The sequence below is a fragment of the Vanacampus margaritifer genome, chromosome 1 (assembly GCF_051991255.1).
Source record: "Vanacampus margaritifer isolate UIUO_Vmar chromosome 1, RoL_Vmar_1.0, whole genome shotgun sequence".
Classification (NCBI taxonomy): Eukaryota; Metazoa; Chordata; class Actinopteri; order Syngnathiformes; family Syngnathidae; genus Vanacampus; species Vanacampus margaritifer.
The window spans coordinates 31,301,932-31,328,468 of record NC_135432.1 but is presented as its reverse complement, the minus strand read 5'-3'; the positions used below and the strand labels follow the sequence as shown (position 1 = coordinate 31,328,468).

Sequence of the window (26,537 nt, the reverse complement as noted above, 5' to 3'; positions counted from 1 at the left end):
GGTTTAGAAATTTGAATGCAGTTTACACTCACTGACGTGTGATCACAAGTGTTCGATGCATGCATTTCCTGTTTCAAAAAGGTTTTTAAGCAGTGCCTGAACAAGATAGTAATGATTTTACATCCAAGTGAGTATGCAGTTTTTTAGAATAAATAAAAAACGTTTTTTTTTCAAACGGCGTAATAACGGTACGGTATTGGAATCGGCCGATACTGCACAGCCGGATATCGGAATCGGTATTGGAAGCAAAAAAGCAACAATCATAAAAAATGCCCGGGAAATCCTGGAGGGACTGGCTAGGACTGTCTACAAATTACCTATAGATGACATATGTGCCACAAATCACCATCTATCCAGTATTTATTTTATTTGTATTATTATTCTGATTGCTGTAGTAACTGGCAGTGGTAGAACATACATCACCACTCCAAATTTAATGAATTATTATTATTATTATTATTATTATTATTATTATTATTATTATTATTATTATTATTATTGCCACATTTATGGAGTGAGGCATTTGTGTGACATGAATACTCACAAAAATAAATGAAAACACCCTATATAGCCTGGACGCAATTTGAATTCCTTGTGTAAAAAAATAATAATGATAATGATAATGATAATGATAATAATAATAATATTTGAATTCCTTGTATAAAAATAAAATAATGATAAAAAATCAAAAATCTAAATTTTATGATATTAAAAAAAGAAATTTAAGTGGTGAAAATAGTTACTTTGCCTGGTAATGAGTTACTTTTATTAAGAAGTAATTAAATTAGTAACTCAGTTACCTTTTTAAGCAAGCAATGAGTAACTATAACTTATTACTTTTTTAATGTAACGTTCCCAACACTGGTCCCGAGTGTTGACGAATGCCAAATGACGGACACTCAAAATTCATTGATGTGCCTACCTCTTGTCGCTACTATATTTATGGGTGAGTCAGATACGTAATCTTTATTCTGCTAGTTGTTCACACCAGTACTTACCATAGCACATTTTTAGACAGAAGCAAAAACCTAAAAATAAAAAAATAAACAGAACTATTCACCTGTCCGAATGTTGCTCCAACACTTGGTAGATGCTGATTCGGAAGGTTTCGTTATCAAAGCGTTCATGAATGAAGTCTTTATAAATCCGAAACTCAGCAGCAGTGACCGCCTCACCCTCGGGAATCTGGGACAGATCAAATCGGAATTCTCGATGATGCCGTCGCACTGGCAGGAATTCCTTGTCATGCTCCACTGCAAGAAGGAAACAAAGTTGGCTTCAGGTGTTGTTAATGGGTGGATGGGACCCATCATTGCATCACATGCGGTTATGGAATTGCCTTTGAATGACAGTCATTGGTTGTAAATAGCTCGTAGTTGTTGAGAAGCTGGTGATCGCTACATTAGGCGCATTAATGTGCTTTGTCTTGATGGTCGTGGCCTACGAGCTAAAAGCGACATCTGGTGAGCACTATGATAAAGACGCAAGCACATTCTGACAAGTTTACGAGCATCTCTCTTCTACCCCCTCAGCCCCAGAGAGTCTTCCAGTCCACCCCTCATCTGGTTCTCGTGAGTTGAGAATCCATGTTTGGAGTACACACTTCCTATCGTCTCCTCAGCACAAACCGCCCGTTGGGAAGTGACCCCCCCCCCCCCCCCCCCCCCACACACACACACACACATCATCTCCACCACCCCTCAGCATGTTCCTCTTATGTCTCGGCAGGACGTCCCAGGGATAAGGGTCAACTTTCAACATCTCACACAGACACAAGACCTCACATACACCCACAAACACTTTGGATTAGCTCTTTCCAAAATTTAGGGTTTCAGTCCAGGGTCAGCTTTTCATTGAGTTGCCAATTGTCAGACTAATTAATCAATCACATCCATCCATTTTCTGTGCGACTTGTTCTCATTAGGGTCACGAGTGACTGAGAGCCTGGATTGGTTGCCAGTCAGTCACAGGGCAGACTCAATTCATGTAACCTGCCGTGTACAAAACTAATGCATGTGAACTATATGTCATTTAAAAACACAATACATTAAGGTTAGTGTGTATCTTGTGCAGCATCCACATATCAAATTTGGGTCTTGAGTTGAAAAATGTGCAATGAGTTTTGAATGTTTAATTTGGTTTAACAAGCAAAGCTTTCTTTCAGTTGAGGTCATGTTTATATATATATTGAAGAAGGGTGTAAGAAAGATTTCTCTATTACTAAAATGCAGTGGCGTGCAGTCAGGCCTTCTCTGCTGGCCCAAATCCTTTACATAACACAGACTTACATTTAAAGTGTACATGAAATGGTAATCAGTTATTTCCAGCCGTTGTTTTTTTTTCTTTTTCTTGTTTTTTTTTGGTCCAATCCGATTTCCACTTTGATGTGTTGCCATGCAAGTATTATTTGCCCAACATAGGGCTTGCTTTGAACAATGGTCAATGACCACACACACAGACCGTTGAAATCAGTGTTTTTTTCTTTTTAACCAATCCAATTTTAAATTCCGACAATTCTCACAAATCCTCAGTGTGATGTCAGCATTTGTCCATCCTCTAATTGGATTCAGCTACTTTATGTTATTCCTCTAATTGGTTCTGATTGGTTGAACTTTAAATGCACATCAAAGATTGATTAAGAGGTTGAGACGATGTCGGACATGTTTAAAATTTCATTTTCAAGGCGCACTTTTATAGAAAAACTTCATGTTGTGAGTCTTGTCAATCAAACCTGTGTCTGGCTGGCTCGTTTTAACTCAGAAATACATTTTTGGGGACATTTGCAAATCAGTATGTGTGTGTGGTACAGTTAGCTTACACAGACAGACTGGAACAAAGAAAGGAAGTCTTCTGGCTCCGCATCAGTATTTCTGGGAATGTGACGTGTGTTATTTGGAGTTATTTAACATCTCTTTTGTAGTTTAGAGGTTTGGACTTCGTTAGGAGTTGACGTATTGGAAGATGAAGGTGTTAATAATTGTATTCAGATCAGAAACCTGGGCCCGCTACTACGAAGAAGATCCTCCAAAAAAATATGCCAGTGTTTAACATGTGCAGTACATTAACTTGGATAAAGGATAAAAAATAAAAACAATTCCCCAACTTCTATTTTAACTTTCCGTGTTGCCTAATCTTCTACTCTACCCCCTCCTTGTTGATTTAAGCTCCACCCATCAAATGTTCTTCACTACGTAACGACTTCCTTGGCAAAACACAGGCAGAAAAAACAGAGCCATTTATTTTTCAAACCTACATCACACTCACGCTAAGTCACAACACCCCAGTTTAATGAGAATTTCTGATGACCGCGCACAAGTTCTAAAGCAGCTGTTGACGATATGAACGTGTCATGATGTCACTATTACGCATGTTCCACTGTGCACATGCCTGACACATGCCTGTGCGGAGTTGTTTTACTCTTAGTGCACCTGCTGCTTCCTCTGCTCTTTTTGCTGTGATGTTTTTTTTCCCTCCAGCGCACCCCACATCTCGTTTCGTTTATGTCTGTCATAAACCCAGTCAGCATTAGTAGGATTCAAAGAGACTCTAAATATGTACTTTTACCTTAAAGACCGCCTGCACCTTAAATATCAACATCTATCATTTACTGTAGGTATAAAAAGTGTGAACATCCATTTTTAAATGTCAGGTAAGTTTTCTATTATAAAAAGTAGCAAAAGATGAATCAATTCAAAACTTTTTCTAACAAGACTTCTGTTGATTCTTCACCCTGCGTAATTTCTACACAAAGTGGAGCATTCTTTCAATACTTTGTCGCTGTAAAAATTATGAAGTTTGTGGCAGCATTAGATCCGAGTGGCGCTTTAGCCTAAACGTGAACCTGTTCTGACAATTACAGTAGCATGGCAGTCATTAGATGTGGGAGCCAAACATTAATGACTTCCTGAAGGAGGAAGTGTTTAAGCCATTGCTCCACCTGTGCTACAAACACGCGCGCATGTGCATGCACACCGCAAAAAAGGTCAACATGCCCACTCTTACTATGCAAGTGTGCCGAGGGTCCACATCATGCACACACATGGGATAAGTATCACAAAGTAGTGCCTGTGAAGCAGACAGCCTTGTGCGTCACAGCGCAGTTAGACAATCATTATGGGTTTCTGTCATTCATAATTACAGATGCAACTCACTTTCTGCACGTGCACACACATGCAGAAAGTGAGTTGCTTTCATCATTTAGTCTGGCGTCTGATTTGCTTTTTATACAAGTTACTGATTAAGCAGTGAGGGCCCACATCATTCGACTTGATCTGGCCACATGTAGCAAAGTACAACAAAGATGATGAATGATGACTTCAAGCTCCCAATCCATTTAGAGTTGTAAAATGCACCTGGCAAACACAGTGCCATGTCATCTTTTTCAAGATACGAAAAAGTTGTCAACTCCCAGAGTGGTACTTCTACGGACCACATGTCCATCATGTGTAGGGCAGTAATAATACATTGAAATTAAGATTCAATTAGTAACTTGATTTCTGACCCTCGGTTCGATAAATGATTAGAGTTACGGAAGAAAACACAGACACAGTCTACTTTGACAAATGTATTTCCTATACATGATGTATATTACAAATATAATATTGTTATGAAAAATTAATGTAATAAATTATATTAAAAATAAAATATAATATATATTTTATTTCTTATATGAATGTATTATATACAAATATAATATTAAAAATAGAATCCAGTTAGAGTATCTATGATTTATTCCTATCAAAGTTAAAGCATTAACAGAATAATTAATCACTAAAAATTGTCGCATTAATCATTAATTAACGCAGATTAATTGCACTATTAATTTTGACCATAGATTATCCCTTAGCGTGACAGCGGATAGTTGTGTTTTAGCAATAACCATAATTACGTGCATTTAAGTAAAGCATTTAATAAATGTTTGCGTATAACATTTAGAATATTTGTTTGTCAAAATATTGGGCTCATTTTTTTCCCCATTTTAAATTATGCAAGTAATTAACTGATTAGAAAAAGAGGATGAGCGTGTGCAGTGGGTCAAAAAATGTTGAAGACGTCCTCATAACACGCTCTTCAAATTTGGCGGGGGAAAAATGTTGATAAAAAAGCTTTTTTTATTAGGCGATTAATCCTGATTAATCAAAATGTGATTGATCTGATTTTTAAAAGGTATCGTTTGACAGCTCTACTATTAATGTATATTTATTTCATGAATATATTTATCTTGGGATGGATATTAAGTTTGGTTGGACTGTGAGCTTATATTGCTGTATCTGATTGGAGGCACAAACCCTGGGAGCTGGAAGGGTCGTGTCATTGTTGAGCCATTTTGTAGCCGGATTGTATCTTAGAGGATCGTGAATTTCAGTTTTCATCGTGTCCTTGAATGGGGATATTTTCCCATTAGTCTGGGGCAAAAACCTTGTACTGTACCTCTAAAATCATAAATTTTTATGGGACCCCCAAAATGGCACGTTTGTTCAGTTCAACCATTAACATTGCATCATCTAAGAAAGCAAGCCATTTTCAACACTTTAGATTGGTCAGGAATTCGTAAAAATAAAACACACACGTGTGGATTGACCAGAAGTATAGAATTTTGGAAAAATATTACATTTGCCAAATTGTGACATATGAAGTTTGGGCTTAACACCAGCAATATACAAATTATTGAGTCCCATCACCAAAACATCATAACTTAGTTAAATTTAATGGTTATTACTTAGTTAAGTTCGGTCACAATAATACAGTAAAGTACTTCAATTTTATTGGTAAAAGATTGCAATTGGAGGCTTAACATGGTACATTCATTGCACTGTAGTTACCCGCCACTGTTTCTGATTCCATCACATAATACTAAGCACAACACATTTGTTGATAAACATTGGAATATATTGGGATGTAACAATATATACATGTGTTCTGGTTGCTCAGTACAATATGTCTAAAGTCAAGTCAATAAAACAATTAGTAAAAGAACGTAATATTCTTGCTTCATAAAGCTTCATGAAGCTAATATGCTTCAAGGACTGCTGTTGGTACACGTACAGCTTTTTTGTCATCATTGTAAATGTGTGCGCACTACGGCAGTTAAGAATAAACTTTTGAAAAAAACTATTTAGTGTGATGCATAAGATAATATAATCATAATCGTATCAAAAATCTTGAAATGTTACTTTGTAATTTGCATATTGAATAATTTAGGGATAAGGAACCCAAGTCCTCAAGAGCCACTGTCCTGCCTGTTTTCGAAGTCACCCTCCTCCAACATAGCTGACTTAAATGATCAGCTCATCAGCAAGCTCTGTAGAAGCCCGATAATGATCCTGTTCATTCAAAATCAGTGTGTTGGTGGAGGGGGGCATTGAAAACTGTCTCTCGAAGACCAGGGTTCCCTGGTATAGTTGATAAAGGTTTTATTGTGGCATGCTCTTTGAGGATTGAATTATTTCTTATGTTGTTGTTGTTTCACACGGAACAAATTTAAAAGTTTGTACAAATCTGATGCCAAGCACCATCTGAAAATGTACAGTATTTAATTCACATACATACTTTTCATCTTTGGTACGTGAGACTAGCTTTGAGAGGCATCATGAAAATGATGGCTGCCACATCTGTTTGATCTGTATTAATTTCATAGGAATAAAATGTTTCCTCTATGTTCCCTTTCTGCTGGCACAGCCCTCCTTTCCTTGTCTTACAGACCCAGAAGCATCCCAGACACCTCGGCCTCCGGAGCAACAGCAGACAGATCTGACGACTCACATTAGCCCAAGTGTCTGCTCAGCACCATCACACCCCTCAGTAGCACCTTGAACACTTCCGCTGCATGGCAGGAGGCCCGGGGGGATCTCACCCCTGGCACTGCTGCACTTCGGCTTAATCTTCACTCCCTCACTCTTTTAATGCCTTCCGATCTCAAGAGATGTCGTTTCTACGACATCCCTGTGGACTTAATTAAGTCCTACCGTTCAGCTGATTCCCATCAGCGGCTTGATCAGCCATATGTACAGTGTAGATCATTTTCTGATGGCAGAAAGTGGAGCACAACCCATGCGTATTTGATTTAACAATATAATGATCTGCCTTTTTCTTTCTCCCTCTCAGTTGCCTTGGCAATGTTTTAACTCATTCACTGCCATTGACGGCTATAGACGTCAAAAATTCATTTGAACTATTTCTATTAGTTTAAAATTGTTCCCAATTTTGTTAACAAGAGTATGAAATTTTTTTATTGTATTAGAACAGATATAAAATGTGTGATTAATAGTGGGTTAACTAGTGAAGTCATGCGATTAATTACGATTAAAAATGGTTATCGCCTGACGCTCCTAATTTTTAATAATCTTTTCTTTAAAAAATAAATATATATAAAAAATTTGAAAAAAATAATTACAATTATTTTATTTCTTTATTTAAAAAAAGAAAAGATTATTGAAAATTAGGGGTGTCAGGTGATTAAAATTTTTAATCGTAATTAATCGCATGACTTCACTAGTTAACTCACGATTAATCACAAATTTTATATATGTTCTAAATGTACAAAAAAAAGATATAGGTTTTCATGCTCTTGTTAACAAAAGAGATAAAAAATGTTAAACTAATAGAAATAGTTCAAATTAATTTATCACGTCTATAGCCGTCAATGGCAGAGGATGAGTTAATTACAATCCAGGGAACAAGTAGTAGTCATAGTTTCCACGAGCTTGGGGCAGAAATAGGGATTGCAAAGAAGAGACAAGTTGCTCAAGATGTTTATCCTATAAAGTTTAAAGAGGGTTTGATCTTTCAGCTAACCACAGTAGGGCGATTACTATGTCAAGAAACTTCCTGCCCGCCGCTGACTCATGACATCATCCCCATGTGATGTATTTATACTGAAACAGGGTCAACAGAGTTTCACGTTAGAACTTAGTCACACTCGACAATCATTAATTAACTCGCTGCAGCATTTGTGCGCGTATTCACATAAGCGCACACACACGTGCGTGTGTCCGCCTGAGGGCGTGCACGTGCCACTCAGACTGCATGTGTGCAAGTTGAGGCAGTAACCACAGGAAGAAGAGTCTTTTACTTGTGGTCAAACCAAACCTTTATGTGTTCTCTAGCCTGCAGGCCGTCTGCGGATCACAGGTCTTGGCCTTTCTTGTCTCTCAGTGCAGTCATCAAATATGATTTCCCTCTGCAGCCATAAAGCATAGAGCGAGGTTCCAACTCATGCTTCACTGGGCATCACTGACCAGAGATTTATGGTATACTCCATATGTAACAGCCTGGAACACAGAGAACATGTTGGACTGCTGCTTGTTTAAAGACGATCAAGTGCAACCACATGTTTCAATTACCCTTACTGTTATTTGCTGATACATAAATGTAACAGAGTTACATCCTAGTTGTTTGTCTATGCTGACCATTCATGTTCTAGCTTGCCAAGGTGTTCTAGTGAATATTGTTTTGCAGAACATTATGATGAAGGAAGTAGGGGTGCGCGGTATTTATTAATGGTATATTCAATAGACGGTAATGTATGAATTTGCCCAAAGGGAGCGATTCCCGGCCAATCGTAACACACGTTGATCACGCCTTTGTATCTCCCTCCGTGCTTACTGCTGTGTGACCGATGTGCCAGAAATGTCCAGCCCCAAGAGAAAGGAGAAAACACATCAGTGAAATAAAGCATGTTTACAATATCCCATTTATTTTTGAAGAAGTGAGCAATTGATGTCAACAACTTTTAGACTGAGTTGTATGATAGAAAACAGCCTGTTTAGGTGAGGTGCTAAACATTACATATCATCCGTATTTTGTAAGGGAAACCGCTGAACAAGTCGTACCGTTACGCCCGTAATGACACAGTTTGTTGCAGATTTTTAAAAAGAGAATATAGCGTCCTACATGAACGGCATAGGTATATAGTCTGTATATATATATATACACACAATCCGTAGGGTCGGATCAACAAGACACTTCACATGCTGGCCAGTACAAATTTCATAAATGAACTCAATGGAAAGCGTGTTCACATTGAACAGTTGCCCATCATGTCATGGTTTTCTGCGGTTCATATTGGTGAATGCTTAATACACACCATTTTGCGGCGCCCCTGCTACAGATGAGCTATGGCTGGCAAGCTGACATGGATAAACATGATACGGAGCTGCACAGGTGATAATTCGCTTTACATCCGATGTCAACATAGCATAAATCACTAATCATCGCCTCCACAGTGAAAAAGCGGATTTTCACCAACTTCATTATTTCGTCCTGCTATTACGCAGGTCCAGGGTTGGGGAATCCAGGTCCAGAGAAAACAAACACTAAAACAGTTTGACTTTAGTCACAGGTGCTTCTACTCAACAGGTGCTTCTATGAGCTTGTTGACCTGCCAGTTAAGTAGAAGCACCTGTGGCTATAGCCAGTCTGTGGCAGGCTTTTTTATTTTTCTGGACCGAGATTCCCCAACCCTGCGCAGGTCCCATCCCAGTGACCCATTTTTGACATGTGTATGTCAATCACACAGTTAAGATTCATACGATGAATCCATTAAAAGCGAATTGAACCGTTAAATTCCTTCCTATTAACTTCCAAATTCACATTTGCGTTCTCGTTCGTATCTGCATCTAATCGGTGGCAGGGTGGACGTACGTAGCAGACGGTTGACCATGAGAACTAGAACTATTTCCTGCTTTCACATCTAAGAATCATGGAACATGTGGTCCTACCCACTAAGGTTGCCAGTCGCCGGTCAGACAACGCTAGTTGAGCTTTCTAGAGGTATATTTCCAATGTTCCAATGTGTAACTGGTGGGAGTTAAACGGCATAGCCAGCTTCCAATAGCTGTCAGGAGGGAGCAAAAAAGGTTGGATAATGGTGAGTAGCCTACATTGATCTGTTTAGCGCTGTTGAACAGTGAACCAAGATAGCATTTAGCATTAGCAATTGATGCAGATGTTATGGTACTATGTTGAAAACAGCATAATAATTTAGACTGATACTTTTATTACAGTTGCACTGCATTTTTTTATTTTTTAGCCAAGGAATAAGCGAACATTTCTGACTGTAGTTTGTCCAATTGTGATATTTAATTCAGTTATCTTTGTTTTTGCACTAAATCAGCTGTCATGCTCTGTCTCTTAAGGCCTAGATACACCAATCCGACGTCGGGAGTCGAACAGCCTTGGGCCGACGGCATGTGCCATCTGATCAGTGTATAAATTACTGTGGTAAAGTCGGATCGAGTTGAAATACGTCGAGGAGGGCGTTTCCAGCAAATTCAACATTTTGATCACATCGGGGCATAATGATCACTGTGATTGGCTGTTAGCTAGCAAATCAGCGCACGGGGCAAGAAGAGGAAGAACGGATGAACAGTACTGATGGAAAGTCTGGACCATTTTTTTTATTTTGCTCATTTTGTGCATCATCACCCTGCTGTACCCTCTACATTTGAACGTACAATGTCTGTCTGGATAAAAGATCAGGAAGATGACTTTGTCTCTTTGGTTCAAGAGAGACCGGCATTGTATGATATTACCGTTAAAGGGTATGCCAACAAAGGTATGAAAGCCAAACTATGGCATGACATGGGGAAGCGGCCCGATATACCAGGTAGGATTTACTTTTAAAGATACTGTGCAAAAAGTCGGAGGGTTTCATTTACGTAGGAGGACATTGTGGGAGAAAAAGTAACCGGTATGCAATGTTTACATTTTTATATCTTGCCCCCGTTAAGAGGTTTCGGGTTGCCTTTACGCATAATGACTACCGTCGCCGATGATATGGAGGGAAATTACTTCTCGCACATGCGCTGAACGCACGTAATAGTCAGGGTCGGTGCGGTGTGTATTTATGTCATTTTTCTACGCGACATGCCGACGTCTGGGCCGACGCCTACCCCTACATTTGGCCGACGTCTGATTGGTGTATCTAGGCCTTTAAGAAGGTGGTAAGTAGGGGTGCACCGATTGATCGGCCTGCCAATTTATCGTCCCCGATTTCCTTAATTTTGGAAAATTGGTGAACGGCCGATCCCTTAAAAATAAACTGATCTTTTCCACCAATCTCATGTCCCTCCTCAGAGGTCTGAAAAAGTCAGCCACTGTCCTGTTCTGCTGAGATGACTAATAGGATTTACATTTTTATTTGAGAGAACTACTTCATGTGCAGTTAAAACAACCCATTTGTATTATTTCACCGATATTGTTCAATGTTTTCCAATAAAACAAGATTGGAACACTGAAGCTATATGTTGCTTGTAATGAAAAAAATCGGTATCAGCAAAAACCGGGATCAGCAGGTCAGACTTTTTCAAAGATCGAGAATCGGTGATGGGGCAGAAAATTGTGATTGGTGCACCCCTAGTGCTAAGCATGGACAGTATGTTGAGAAATATAATACTGTATATAGTGCATATACTGTAGTTGCTGTCGGAGGAAACCCATGTCCATTCATCTCAAAATGTCAATGTAATATTTTTTTCCACAAATCTGGGTATTATTTTATTTTATTTTATTTTTTACAAATAATTGACCAATATAACGTTTTGAAATGGTTTACTCTTTTTGAGGATGCAATATTAATGGCTTGCCAAGCATGAAGTTTGTTTGGTTTCCTGAAAGGTTTGGTTTCCTGACAGGCAATTTGTTTTCAAAGGCTATTTTTAAACGATACTTCTTTTTTATTTCTCTCAACTTTTTCTGGATCAAGCAACTTTTGGAAAATGTGTGTTCTGAGATGACAACAGTTAAGAACAACTGCTTGGACCACACTATTTGCCCTGTAAATTTTCCCAAATTACTGTGATTACCATTTATGTACCAAGGCCTGTTTTCAATCTGGTGACTGAGCACATAACTGACTGCTGCTACAACAGAGTAGCCAATCAATGTGAGAGCAACCAATATTTGTACTGGGGAATTTTAACAGGTGTGACATCATCACACGTCTGTCCAACCTTGATGCCAGAAAGACCTTTGGCAACATCCTTGGTGCAAATCCAATTTATTTTTTAAAGAACCACCTTTCGGCTGTTCAGATCACAATGTAAACAGAAGAGAGGTGGCAAGGCAAGATATATCAGAATGAGAAACAATCAGAAATTGAGAGCAGCTTACATGAGAGAGGCATGGCAGGGGTCGGATTTATTGATGAACTTAACCTCTAACCTGCGCTGGTCAAGTGAAATAAACCCACCACCTTCACAGAGGAACTCAACATTTTCCTCACTCAGTTGAACAGCAGTAACACGTCATGCCATGCAAGGGAACTGGCCTACCACAACCACCCATCGCCAAGCCATCACCATCACTGACCAGCTGATGACCTCCATCTTGCATTGTTTTTTGCGCAAATTCCAGGGCCCATACTCAAATGAACTCCTACTACGCAATTCTCCCAATTTTACCCAAATGTGAAACACATGGGCAAAACGTATTACACAGAATTTAGTCTATGGCTCTATGCCATAAAATGTGGGCGAAGCAGTTGATGTAACACTAATACTGGAACTCTAATAACTTGGTAAGGTTCCAAAGGGTCAAAGCTTGAGCAAAACTCATTGCATATGATGAAAGTCCAGCACTGAAGAGATACACGTCACTTTCCTCAGTTCACGGTAGTATAGTGGTTCATTCATCTGACTTTGGTGTAGACAGCACGGGTTCAGTTTGTCAGAAAACCAGACACATTTCTGAGGTGGCGCAAACCTTACCAAACAGACCAGTGGAGAGCGGAAGTTATGTATTCTGGGTACTTGCTACGTATTTTTGACCTAGTGTAATTGCCAATTTGCCGCAGTTGGCGAACAAATTCTTACCGTTGAAATGTACTTGAAGCGCTTCTCCCAGTCAGTGAAATGTTCGCTGTGGATGACGTGAAAAGGCCACGGAGAAATCAATGTATTCAAATCAGGTGGCACTTAGCGAGTGACAACGTAAGAGGTTCAGCTGTTTTTTTTTTTTTTAATGACTAGTTTGTGTTTCTGGTCATTTAGTTTAATGTTGAAGAAAACAGGCTCTCTCATGCAGCAAATGAACAAATTTGATTGCAAGGTTTGTTTCGAACCGGGCCAAACAGTGGTCAATGACAGCCTTTCCAGACCTACTTTCTTTCTTTCAAGAAAGTGGGTGTAGCTTGACAGGTTAGGGTTCAGTATCCATTCAGCAAAGGTGTGATGAGTTATTTGTCTTCATACAATATGTGCTCCGTGATTGACTGGCAACCAGCCCAGGGTGCACGCTACCATTCAAGTTAGCTGGGATAGGCTCTAACTGCTGGAGCTAATGCTAGCTTTTTGGGTTGCAGCGAGCTAAGCTTAAGCGAAAGGCAGACTACACCCTAGACGCATATCACAAGGCTCATATATAGACAGACATCTTTCACAGTTGATTTCACACAAAAACCCATGCTGACTATATGGAAGTCAGAGGAGTAAATAACTGCACCATCAGTCAACTATTGTGCATGTGTTTTATGTTCTTTCATTTCAAGGCCACAGCCACCGCAACCTCCTCAACCTTCCTTCATATATGTTATTATAGGCCTTTAAAGTCACTTTGCACATGGCCCTTCATATATAGTATACAGAAAGCGAAATGAACTAAATATTCAGTAACATAACCTCAATATTCATGTAAATATAATCATAAATCAGTTGGTTTCCCTGTACTTCCAAGTGTAAGGTCGTGCACGCTTCTCGTGTGTCATTATCCAATCCATTCCACTTAATCATGTAAAAAACGTCCTTATTAGTAATAATCAGGTCCATGTTTTCACTGCGTCGTCGACTGCGACCATGCTTGCAGTTGAACGTGCCTCTGTCAGCCAAGTGTTCCTTTTTTTTTTTTTCTTTTTTTCTTGGGAGAGCTCAGTATTGTTCATTCGATTTGACATCATCATTGCTCTCCTTTTTTTTTTTTTTTTTTTTTTTAATCCAACAAATCAATTAAAAAAAATTTAATAAATGTTTTTTTTTTTTTTTTAAATACATATAAATATATATATACACATGTACACACACATATATATATATATATATATATATACCCCTTTTTTTGTATGTGGGTGAGTATGTGTATGTGCGTGTGTGTGTGTGTGTGCGTGCGTGCGTGCGAGCGTGTGTGTATTCATCAGTTCACCTAAAGCCCATTAAAAAAAAATCCCATACTAATAATATAATATAATAATAAATTGCCAGATGCAGAAATATCAATGTAAGTTATCACGATGTAGTGGCTCTCGCTAACAGACAGAATTAAGTAACCGGAATTTGGTTAAAAAATTCTATATACGTAGACCATGTTTCTATAAATTTTGATATTTGGTTTTTATTTGAGGCAGATATTTTTTCCATTAAAAGTGTTCCTAACATGCCAACTACAAGCAGCATTGAGGAAAATAACGTGACTGATGGACAGTAATTAATAACTTATATAATCAGAAATCAATTGATTTCCTTCACTTCAATAGTTCTGTAGATAGCGAGAGCCCTTGTCATGTTTTGTTATCCAATTCTAATCCGTTCCACTTGAACTTCCTTATTACTGATAATCCATTCCATGTTTTCCTGCTTGTTTGCTTGCTCCTAACCTGCCGGTATTAGCGTCCATTGTCTGTCACGGTCAAGAAACAAGTCATAATGGATATAAGGAAGGAAGTTTCTGAAGAAGAAAGTAAGTCTTCATCACTGTCTGCTGCTAGTAACAATTAGTTAGCCGTGGCTATGGCCCAGCTAACAGCAGAAATGCTATATTGTCTAATAATTACTCTGCAGTGCATGTGAAGTTCCTGGCTGACATACAGATGAAGCGGGTTTTTAGAGGGAACTTTATGCTTGAATTCACACTAAAGTAAAAAGATCAGTGTCAGATTGGTATGGTTTTTTGTTGTTGTTCTTTTCTAATTATTCAGCACATTCAACCCACTGCTAATATGCGATCAATTGGATCTCTCAAACTAAACTAAACTAAACTAAACCAAAACTTACTTCTAAACTATCCATTCATTCATCCATAATTACAATCAATAAAATGCCCATGGGAAAATGAGAGTAAAAGTAAACTAAATGAACAGAATTTTTTTCTTAAGATAAAAAAATTGTAAGGATAAGTAGTTTGGAATGAATGAATGATAAAGATTTCCCATTTAAAACCTATACACAACCGATGTAATGTTTCCTTGACAAAGCATTAAAAACATCCACTGTTGTTTTTGCAAGCTTTGATCTGGCCAACAGAGTCTGTTCGGTATTATGGAGCTTCCGCTAAGCCAATGTTCTGCATAAACCTCAAACCAAATACATCACACAATACTGGTGACTGGGCAGGGAACGTGGCTCCAAAATAGTGTTTTATCACGCACAAACACATAAATGCAAAAGCACCTTGTGTTCCCACAAGAAAAGGGGATCTAAAAAAAAGTGCCTGATTTGTTTTGAAGGAACGCAATGCTATTCACGCCTTCTTTTTCAACCCCATGTTACCACCTAAGTAGAGCTGTTCTATCAGCTTTTGCTAAGCAGTCATTGAAATGCAGGGGAGTTTGATATGCTGCTGGTCACTGATAAGCTAAGGCCAGAGTAACCCAGATAAAAGAAAAGTGGCAAAACGGGTGTAAATAAAGATGTACTGCATCTTGGTTTGATTTTTTACTTTTTATTTGTAGCTTACATGTTCTCGACGTATATATTGTACATGATATTACACCAGCTTGCTACAAAATGCGCACTGCAGGACAGCAATATAATCAAAATGAGCCCAACATTCCTGGAAATGAATGAGCCAATGAAGAACACCCACTGCTTGGTGCATCTGGGCTTCTGGACACCTTGCCGCATTGTGTCCCGCCTCCACCCAAGTGTTTCATCATTCCTCTCAGCAAGTGCCATGGCATTGCCAAGAGTGCAGAGAAGTTGCTGCATACTCCCAGATGTCATTTTGGACTCATGGGTTCAACAGGTGAATCGGATCCAGAGCAGAATTTTTCCTGGAACTGTTTTGGCAGCCATTGGAGATGCAAGATTGTTTTTCTTTGTTTCTGGTATTGATTTATCCACCAGCCCACCGTATAATACATCAAATCATGGCGGGCATTAAAAGGAATGACTTGACAGGAAGGCATGTCTATCTCTACCAACTGTAACATTCCATTGCCTCTGCTCACTCCCCGCTCTTCACAAGGCAGTAAAACATGCCCCGAATAACACTAATTAGCTCCAAGAACATTCCTTTTGGGCATCTGAAAAGTGCAAGCATGTTTTTTTTCCCCAAGTCCACACTTAAATCGGCATACTTTAAGTTTAATTTGGAGAGGTCCAAGAGCGATTTCATGAACTGAGGAAGACAACTAATGCTGTCAATCGCAGGACGCATTCACTATGCAATGATGGGGCCTTCAGCGCTTGTTTCTGCGTCCATTTGGAGAAGCGACTCGACTACAAATGAACTAAAGACGGAATGTTGGACTAGATAGACACAAATATGTGAGTGTATTTATGAGGGTGGGAAAGTGAGAAAATCAAGGGTGTGTGTGTTTGGGGTTCAGAGAAAGTGTGTGCAAGAAATAGGTGGGGAGTGGAAAAACACACAAAAGAAAGTGTTGAAATGTTTAATGTCTGAGCGCACAGGAGGCTTAAACCTCATGAGGTGATGGCCAGAGCTGGTGCTTGGAGACCAAATACAACCAAAGCCATAGGGGACGCTATGCTAACCAACTGCACCGGTGCTGATAATCAATACTGTTTGTGCAGGAAGGAAACGAGGCACGCTCGGTGTCATGTGGTCTTGCGTGCGGGATGAATCGTCGACAGGGCCAGACATGATGGAGGAGGTTGCAATGAGGGACTCCGAAAATATCAAGTTTCTCTGCACAGCTGCTCTGGCCTGCAGACAGTGGGAAACATCTATATTAACCTCTGCTCCACGTGCAGCCCACTGCGGAGGAATGCAAGGAAAAATAGGCACATAGGTTTGGGAGAGAATGGATGAATACATGCCTCTGGTATGATTGGAGCGTGCAGTCCTGAGGGCTGGTGACACGATACCGACGCCCAAAAACTCGATGAAATGTCAACAAATGTACTAGTTATGAATTTTCCTGCATGTCTCTTCCAACAAGAATAGGCAGACATCCAGGTGCAAACTCCTGAGGGAGCAAAAAGGTGATATGGCGCAGAGGCAGGTGGTGCCCTCTCAGGTCGCCATGGAAACACATAAGATAATTACCTGGTGTGCAAAAGTTACACACTTCCTCTGTGTCCCAAGACACAGGTATTGTTTCACAATGTGCTATGCAAACTTGCACTTTGCAATAACAGTAAAGAAGCACAAGAGCATGTAAAAAAAAATAAAACTCATTTTTGGTGAAATATATCACATCTGGCACTAATTACAGCAGCACAAAATAGAAATAGCTCTTGTTCCTTCTATTGCGCGATGACATGATCTGTGATGATGACAAACTATTACTTTTTAAAAGGCTTGTTCTGGAAAAACAAAACACCCACTGAGAGTGCAGACACACAAGCTGCTTTGTCTTGGATGACAAACAAAGAAACATAAGAAGACTGCCACACACTTACAGAAAGTCAGAGGTGGGCTCGTCAATGAGTTTTGAGTGTTTGTTATTCGTCATTTGTCAGTGGCCGCCAACCCTTCCGTTATTGTCAATCCGTCATTTTTTCAAGCCGGACCAAACTGTAGTCGTCAATCCATCAATATTATTTTAACCACACTTCCATCATCACAAAATTGTTTTTGTTTGTTTGTTTGTTTTTAAGACTGCCAGTAAATTTCACAGGCACTGGTCTGTCAACCGATTGATCTGTAAATGTAATGCCATGTTTACACCATTTCTTAAAGTTGGAAATAAGGGAATAAGAACCACTTCATTTTACAAGTAAGCCTGCTTGTTGCACGTACAAGATGTCAATCCAAACTTCTGTCTGTTTCTCTAACAACATGTTGAGCATAAACCAACAGCATAGGTTTAGCTCATCGGACAGCGCTTTGCGCTTTCAATGTGGATGCTCGGGTTCGATCCCCAAGTTGTGTGGGAAATGCAAGACTAAAAAGTAAAAATCTTGGAATCTGTCAATCAATACTGACCTGGAAAACTTACTGCTGTTGATGCTTAGTCCGCCAATGTGTAATTTTTCCATTCAACAAAATGGGTGTCCGTTATTGACGGATTGACAGACCTTCCATCATGATGAAATGTCCACCTCCGGAAAAATTACAAACTAAATGTACAATATACATTATTGAACCCCATTCAATTTACCTTCAGGGATATACACAATACAAAATGCTATTGTGCATAACCCCTACAGGAGGATAATAATAATAATAATAATAATAATAATAATAATTATTATTATTATTATTATTATTATTATTATTATTATTATTTCTATGGATATGTTCAGTCCATAGAATACATTATTATTATTTGTCATGTATGCAGTAGGTGTGTCTAGGACAACTAAAAAGATATTAAAAACAAGAAAATAAATGTGTTTATGTCTTCAGAAATTAAATAACAAATAATGACAAACATCAAAGATGACTACATGCATACGTGAGCATGTTACCACACTGAACTATGACTAAAACATTGAATGATAATGTATTACCGCAAACAGCGATGACACTCACCAAAGTGCCTCCACACAAACACAGGTGACCACGTCGGTCAAATAGCAGACACCAAAGTCATGAGTATGAATGAGCTTATGAGCTTAACCAGACCCAGAGTAAATTAACTACGTTCCACCGTCTCTGCAGCACTGGCTAAAAGCCCTGCAATCTGTAATTTGTTACAGAGGAAATATTTAATAAAAACTTAATTAATTGTGGTTGAGCAATAATGCTACCATAGACCTCTGCAGTCACATTAAATACAAAGTCATTGTAGATAGACATACTATAGGCCGGTTAAGTATAAAAAAAAAAGAGGTTTAAAAAATATATACTTTTAATCATAAAGTGTATCCAGATACTAAATGTGGATGTAGGTTACATTTTTGAATGGGGACATCATTCCTGACAGTTTCTATTAAAACGAGTCGACACTTTTATGAGCTACCTGTATGTGGCGCAGCAATTTGCAAAGTGCCCTCTTTTAGCTTCATGTGCGACATGCACGACGTGTTTGGGTGGCCCAGGCTGCGTGCAAAGTGCTTTGCATTCTAAACGTATGCTGTAAGCCATTTACACAGCTGGCCTTTCAAACGGAGGTGACTCAGTGAGAGGACGTTCCTGGATGGGGGGTCTGTCCCATAGCCCGCACCAACCCTAGATGGCCTCTCACGCAAGCTGGCTAGGAAAAATTTCTAGCTCTACTGGGTGACAATAAAAAAAAAAGATAGCATTTGGGGAAATACTTTTGGTTTACTGTCAATAAATACACTTTTGTAGGTATCATCAATGTATTTAGACTGACACTAATAGTACAGTATAAACCAGGGCATTAAAAGAGGCTTTTCAGGAAATAGTAGGGTAATGCACCTTGGCACAGAGGCCGTAGAGACTTCCAGAGAACCCAGGGACTGTTTTTAGATAAAAGCCACACTCATTCTACTTTCAGGCGACCTAAATAAAAATAAAAACCACAATGAGCAAATGTGGAAAGGAAGGAATTTGGAGAGGAAATGGACAATCCATCTGACTCTCCCTTACCGCTCATCTGAAGGCAAAGAAACAAAGCGTACCTGCTGCTTCTAATCAAGCTGCCAGGAAACTGATGGTATCACAAGTGGCAACAGAACTCTGTTGGCAGATGCAGCACATAAGGGAGGACAGAATGTGTGCCTAAATAATCCCATCATAGCCAGGCGGTTTCAGAAGTTCAGAGTGACATTTACCGATTTTAATACATGACTTGAAATCGAAAGTGATCACTGACCAATGCATATTATTATTGACACATCAAAGAATCACCAACGAGTGCAAAGCACCTCTCTCTTATCCACAGGCTCCATTCTTCCTCATTTTCTTGCAGCATTCACTCTTGGCTGCACACTTTGACTTTCGGAGCCTTTGTGGTCAAATCCATCTGTGTTGCAGCCTGTCGAAAATAGTCACAATGCAGCAGCTCCCACTGTAATTACACAGTGCAGCGGAGGAGCCAGTGTCACCTCCCTCTCTGCTGCCAAGATGCTCCGACAATGATCTTACCAGGAGTGTAAAAGTGCAACTCTAAAGTGCATGTGCTTCGATGAGTTTATGTTGACTACTTTGCACAGAAGTCTCCTCTTAGAATTCAGTCTCATTGTGTGACCAACTGCATCTGACTCAATTAAGCATGGCTCATAGCTGAATGCCATTGTTCAGCAGCCAGGGTACTCATAGGGGCGCCTCTGAATCACATCTTGAAAGAAGAGCCCGCTGCACTTTGATCCCATTGTGCTCTTGACTCTCTCATTCGTTAGATAGCACATGGTGGACATCGCAGCAACCTCCTCCAACATCTATAGAGCCAGCACCTGAACATTAGCTGCTGCACAGCTGTTTATTTGCCAGTAATGCTGCCCTCTTCCAGTGTACACCACAATAAAGAATATATTAATATATAGAGAGGAAAGTGATCAATGGTGATTTGAATGACAAGCTGCATTATGCACTTGCAGGCCAGGTCATTACTTTTGTGTTTGTGGAATATGAACTGATACATTATTTAAGGAGCAGCTTGCTAAAATGTGCATATTATTCAGTATGAATGGGATTGATGTCCCGTATTACACTTCCAAACACAACAAAACAAAAGGCGGTTAAGTAATGAGAATACATCCTACCTATATTGACAAAGCTCATGACCATATCCGCATCATTGAGAAAGTTGTTGTCTTGCAGACTGGCGATGGGGGGTGCCTGCGTGGTGAAGATGGGCTTGTATGGATAAGAGTACCTGTCCTCGTCCCCTTCCGTGGTCATGGCGTTGTACAGGTCCAACATGAACATGGGAGCAGAGTTGTGCTTGCCGTGGAGGTGCGGCCGCGGCCGGTGCGGAAGCCCCAGGATGGACAGGATCTCCCGCTGCATCTCCCGCCGCTCCTGGCTTCTTAGTCGGCGGTGAATGAAGCTGGAGTGGAACTCGTTGTCCAGGGAAAAGTTTGCAAAAGTCATGTCGGCCACGACGCAGTAACTCCAAATTAAGAGCAAAGCTGGAGCGCGTCTATTCAAAAGCGGTGCCATAGCAAACAATGCCGTGCGTAAAAGTCTCTGCCGCTGCTGCCAAACGCTCCAAATGGCTGTTGCACTTTTAGCAACCGTGTTTAATGTCTTGAATCAGCTGCTCTCATGGTGAGGGAAATTCTCACGAACAAAACATCAGCTTCGACTATTTGTCCTTTTTATGAGTTTTTTGTGTTGTTTTTTTTTTAAATCAGGCGCGCGTGGTCATCTGTCGCTCGTCCTCCTCCTAACCTGAGGGATTGCACACTATAGTGTACTGCTGAATACAAGTGCACAGCAGAGAACAACTTCTGCACACAGCTGTTATGGGAGGAGCAGGAGAAAGAGATAAAGAGGGTGGCAGCTGAATGAAAGCGTGGGATTTGTAATTGTATTTGCAGAATCGTTTGGTTGCTCTTGAATGAAAGTTGTCATGACAAACAACGTGGATTATTTTCCTTCACTTGTTTCAATGGCGAATGGGAAATGGTCTGTTTTGAATAAAATAAGGATGTGCTGGTTCCCACTTTTTACACAGCTTGCCTCTTTGGGGTATATGCCAATTTTCATTGGGCCAAAGAGCTTGTTTTGTGGTCCCAAGCTCATTTTTGACCATATCCAAACTTTCTACTACACTGTGGCAGGAAGTTTGTGACAAAAGCAGTGGTGAACGGCCACAGATTACAAAGGAGTGTTGCAGATGTTTGGCAGCTGCTTCCACGCTCCATCTGCCCCCAGTGCCCCAGCACCTCTTAAACACCAAACTTTTAAGGAGCGCCGCTGACCCTCTCATGAGTTCTGTTCTCACTGACATAGTTGAATGTATTTCAGATGGCTGTTGCAGGACCAAGCTCTTAAAACATTAGAGAATGGAGTTTCAAAGGCCCCTCTTGAGATGTTTTAGGGCCGCAGCTCGCCAGAAGATTTTTATGACAATGAAATTAGAACTTCAATCGCACAGCAAGTGAGGCTGCCAGACAGCTTTAGCTATGATTGTAAACAGAGGGGAGGGCAGAGAAGGTCTTCGAGTCCTGTCCACTTGGTTCACCTTCCCACCATCTCAATATGTTTTTTTTTTTTGTCCTCAGAAAATGATTCACTTCTTCGTCAAAATTTAAAATGGCGTAATGCCTGCAAATTGGAATTGGGGGGTTAGATCACTAAATGATTCTCGAGCACAGCCCCTGCTGCTGCTCACCGCTCCCTCGGGGATGGGTCAAATGAACGAACGAATTTCGTGTGACAATCAGTGGTACTTTGACTTTAACTTTAAATACTGTGGTTCATCTTCACTCATTTTTTTTTTTACAATTTTTTTTTTCTTCAATTTGCTTAAAATAGTTGCTTAGAAGAAGCGTGCCGCATATAAACAGTTTTATCCTGTACCACCGATTGGCTGCAGATTTTTATAGAATAGACGGTGTATCAAGGGACGTGCCAGGTTCTTCATATTTATTACATTCATTTTCACTTATTCTCTTCTCTCCCTTTTCGTGTTGGCTTGTTGAGGTCAAACCTCTAACTGCCCCCCGTCTTTGTCTTAGTTTTTGCCAAGCCAGGAGATGACAATCATGGATGGGACAAAAAGAACAGACCTCCCTTTGTTTGCGACTCACCAAGCCTGGTGACATTCACAGTAAACAGTGGGCACAAGGCTCAGGCTAGACCGAGTGAGCCTCACTGAGAGGTCCTTGACAGGGGGACGGAAAGCAGAAAAGCAGAGTAAACTGCTTTTGAAGCTTCTATCAACAACCCTCCAAACACTGCGTACAGCTGCATTACAGACTGAAGTCTCCTCTGTCACAAATTATCTGTTCGGCTGTGGGTAGACACTATCTTGCAAGACAGCACACAAATTGACAACAGACACATTTATTTTCAGCCAGTCATCATTTTACTCAGAGAACTGATGTTATCTCATTTTATCAGCATAGTGTTGTCTAGAAAAGAGAGGCTGCTGGGTGGATGTTGTACATGTGTTTACTCAACAAGCGTGTTCATTTGTGAGTATTTTACCAATCTGTATATTCACTTGTTTGGCCTTTTTTTTTTTACCACTATTTGTCATCATCCATATCAAATCACTTGCATATGCTACGAGTAAATTCAATGTTTTTTAGGTATCAGATATCAAATTAATAATTTCAGTAGACCACAACAATTTAGTTTTGGAGAAAAAAAATAGCTTGCACAAATAATATTTCTGAGTAACATAACCCAAAGTTACACATTGCATCTTCATGTCTTCTCATTTTTCCTAGCTCTTCCTGTATTAATTAATTCCCTGTTGTCACACCTACTCTTATACACGCGTACACAAATACTGTATGCATGTACAATCAGTTTTATAACATTTTTAAACATGTTGATAGCTATTGCTATGTTAGCTGTTGACAGTTGCAGAGTGAGAAGACTTAGTTTAGATGGCAGACAGAAAGGCTACAATGAAGACTCATCGCTCTTGCTGGCTGACCCTGCTCTTCAGCTGGCAAAAAAAAAAAGGCATTAGCTGGGTATAGTTTATCATGACTGGATGCCGGAGTCATCAGTTAAGGGTGAGGATTTTTCTGTTGTGAGTTTGAGGCGCAGCTGGAGTAACATTATGTTTACATTTGGCCTTTTTTAATGCACATTAAGTACTTCTGGTGCAAAGGTGAGGCAGGGAACGAATTTAAATTTTCCGCTTACTTCAAACTCTAGAGAGTAAATTAACTCACTCTTCAAATGTGTGTCAACGTAGGTTTGTGTAATAGGTATATTCAATAATTTGGAGCTAATGCTTTTCAAGGTGGAAATGTCATCCGAAGTTGGGACTTGTGTTAAGTCAAAGGAATAACTCCTTCCAGCCAACTCTGTGGTGTGTTACTGTATGTTCAGCGATTCAACTCAACTTTTGATTTGCACACATTTACCAATGAGCCGGTACAACAAAGGAGATGGAAAGTTAAATTTGATACATTTAGCAAGACAATCTCACTATGGCAACAATGACTTTGCTTACAGTTGAAGCTCAGTCTGTCCATATCACCTTGCACGGCGCCCCGGTGAGCAAGAAGCTGCTCTTGGCTCCTCGTATCACCAAGCTGTGGTGTTTCTCTCTCCATCCGTGCTTGGCACCTGCCGAGCAAGACGATGTTGCCGCTTTGTCACAAAGCTGCGGTCATGGGGAACGAGAAACTCTTGAGCAGTGGGAATGTTTATTCTCATCCTGCAGTTCGTAGTATATAGGTCATTAATATCATTTTATTATTGGTAGTTGTCTTTTATATTTTCATAACCTAAATTTTGCTGAGTCTGCACCATAGGGTGACAGTAAAGGTTTTCTATACTACTTAAGCTCACTCTTTCTATACAGCAGTTTGTTACAGTTGTGGTTGGTTTTATGCTCTATCAGTTGAGTGTCTCAAAAAAAGCTGTGCAAATGCATGTACTATGAAACAGAGAATGTCTCTTTATTTTTATTTTTATTTTTTTTGGACTATGACATGTTTTTCAGCCAACGTACAAATAGTAACCCAGTCGAGTTGATTTAGGATTGGCTGTTTAAACGAAGAGCAGAAAGCGCTTTTACGCTGACAGTCTACTGCTTCGATGGCAAAGTGTATAGTGGGTTGTTCCACTGCGTGAAACTGAGTGGTCATTGGATAAATGCTGGGCTTTATTCTGCCCATCAGACACTCAAATGTCTCCGGGGGTGTTTGGGGCACGTGAGCTGGCCCAGGCAAAATCCCTCTTTGACTGACAGTGAAATAAGTGATCTTGAAGTAGAAACCTCCACCCAAGCATTTTCCATGAATGGCGGGTAGAATTTACATAAAACAAATAAACACATTTATGATTTAGGCCAAAAAACATGAGTTTCCCGTCCTTGAATGACCAGCAGCCGCCACTGGTGCAAACATATACACAGCAAAATCACCAGTGTTAGATTAACACCGAGAGTGTTAAATATAACACTAGAAAAATGTTTATACGTGTCCACACCAATGAGTGTAAATCTGACACGTGTTACTTTTTTCGGACTTAACCAGTGTTACCCCTGTTCTTGTTAACACTGAGTAGTGGTGAAAGTACTTTACAGTAGTGTCAGTGATAAACATTTAATCCTGGCAAACTACACTTAAATCTGGTGTTTAAACACTTGTGAGTGTATTGCACTGGTGTCAGTGTCAATGCAAATTTAACCAAACTACACTTTAAGTTGGTAAATGGTACTTCACTTATGTAGCATTTTTCCTCCTTACAAGGCCTTCAAAGCACTTTATACTTTAACTACTGATGACACGGCATCAGGAGCAACTGGGGGTACAGTATCTTGCTCAAGGATACTTTGCCATAGTCACACTGGCTTGGGATCGAGCCCACGCTCGGGAGACGGCTGCTCTACCACTGAGCCACGCCTCCCCGTCAACAACAACAACAACAACTGGATATATCTCTATTGAAATGTCAACATCGTGCTGGAAAATTGGAGTTTCTCTTTCACCTGAAATGAGGCTGTGGTCTGTTTAACACTCAAGGTAGTGCTATTCAGGCTGCACCCAACACTCAAGGAAATTTACTCTGACAGTGTAACTTTTTATCCTAGCAGTGTTAAAATAACACTACTTACTGCATATTAATATTATTTAATATGAATTAACCACATTTACTATTGTTCAGGCGATGGGTTGATAATTTTAAATTCTGTATTGAAAATACGTTTGGAAAGTGGTTTACAAAGAAATAAAAAAGAAAATAATGGTGCACTACCCATTTGTGTATTGCTTCCATTGAGGGCCTTGGGGCGCGCGATCAGAGGCAAGATTAATATTTATTTCATCTGTTGCCTTAGAGAGCAGCAGGCGGCAGTCCTTTGAAGACCTGTGGACTGAGGGAGGTGGATGAGGTCCATTTGGGTGGGTGGAAAAAGGGGGAGCTCTCAGCAAGTAGACCCACAGTCGATACAGTAAAACTTTATTCAGGCTCAACTGACCCCTATCTGAGGGCCTAATCGAGGGGTCTAAGTGCAAGGACAGAAGAAGGTGGAAATACAGTTTCTGGCAACCAATTTCCTGTTGTATGTCCTAGTTGTTCTTGTCTTTTTGGTGTAACAATGCTCCGCAGTGGTAAATGTTTCCACTACTAGTGTGTCGCACTTCCAGGGGCCCTATGAACATATGAAACACAGCTGTGAGGCAGGCAAAAGAAAGGGGGCGGGAATATGGAACACTTCTAATATCCCATTTAGGTTTCATGTTTGATCCATGCTGGTTTTACTATTTAATATAATTTAACATGGTTTTGAAATCCAGATGCTTAGAATCCCGTTGTCTAATCTTTTAAATTATTAATATTTGCTGCTTATGAGTCAAAGATTTAAAAGCTCAACC

At 39.9% G+C, this 26,537-nt stretch overlaps 1 protein-coding gene across 1 annotated transcript in view; it reads right to left on the bottom strand.

Moving 5' to 3' along the window:
• Positions 1-21,417, bottom strand: part of bmp7b (bone morphogenetic protein 7b) — a 31,717-nt gene extending 10,300 nt beyond the window's left edge. Inside the window, exons 1-2 of the mRNA XM_077569569.1 lie at positions 20,787-21,417; positions 1,061-1,253 (exon numbers count right to left, since the gene is read on the bottom strand). Coding sequence (XP_077425695.1) covers positions 1,061-1,253; positions 20,787-21,186 — 593 coding nt within the window. The 5' untranslated portion in view covers positions 21,187-21,417. The remainder of the gene's footprint in view (positions 1-1,060; positions 1,254-20,786) is intronic.
• Between the last annotated feature and the right edge of the window lie 5,120 nt (positions 21,418-26,537).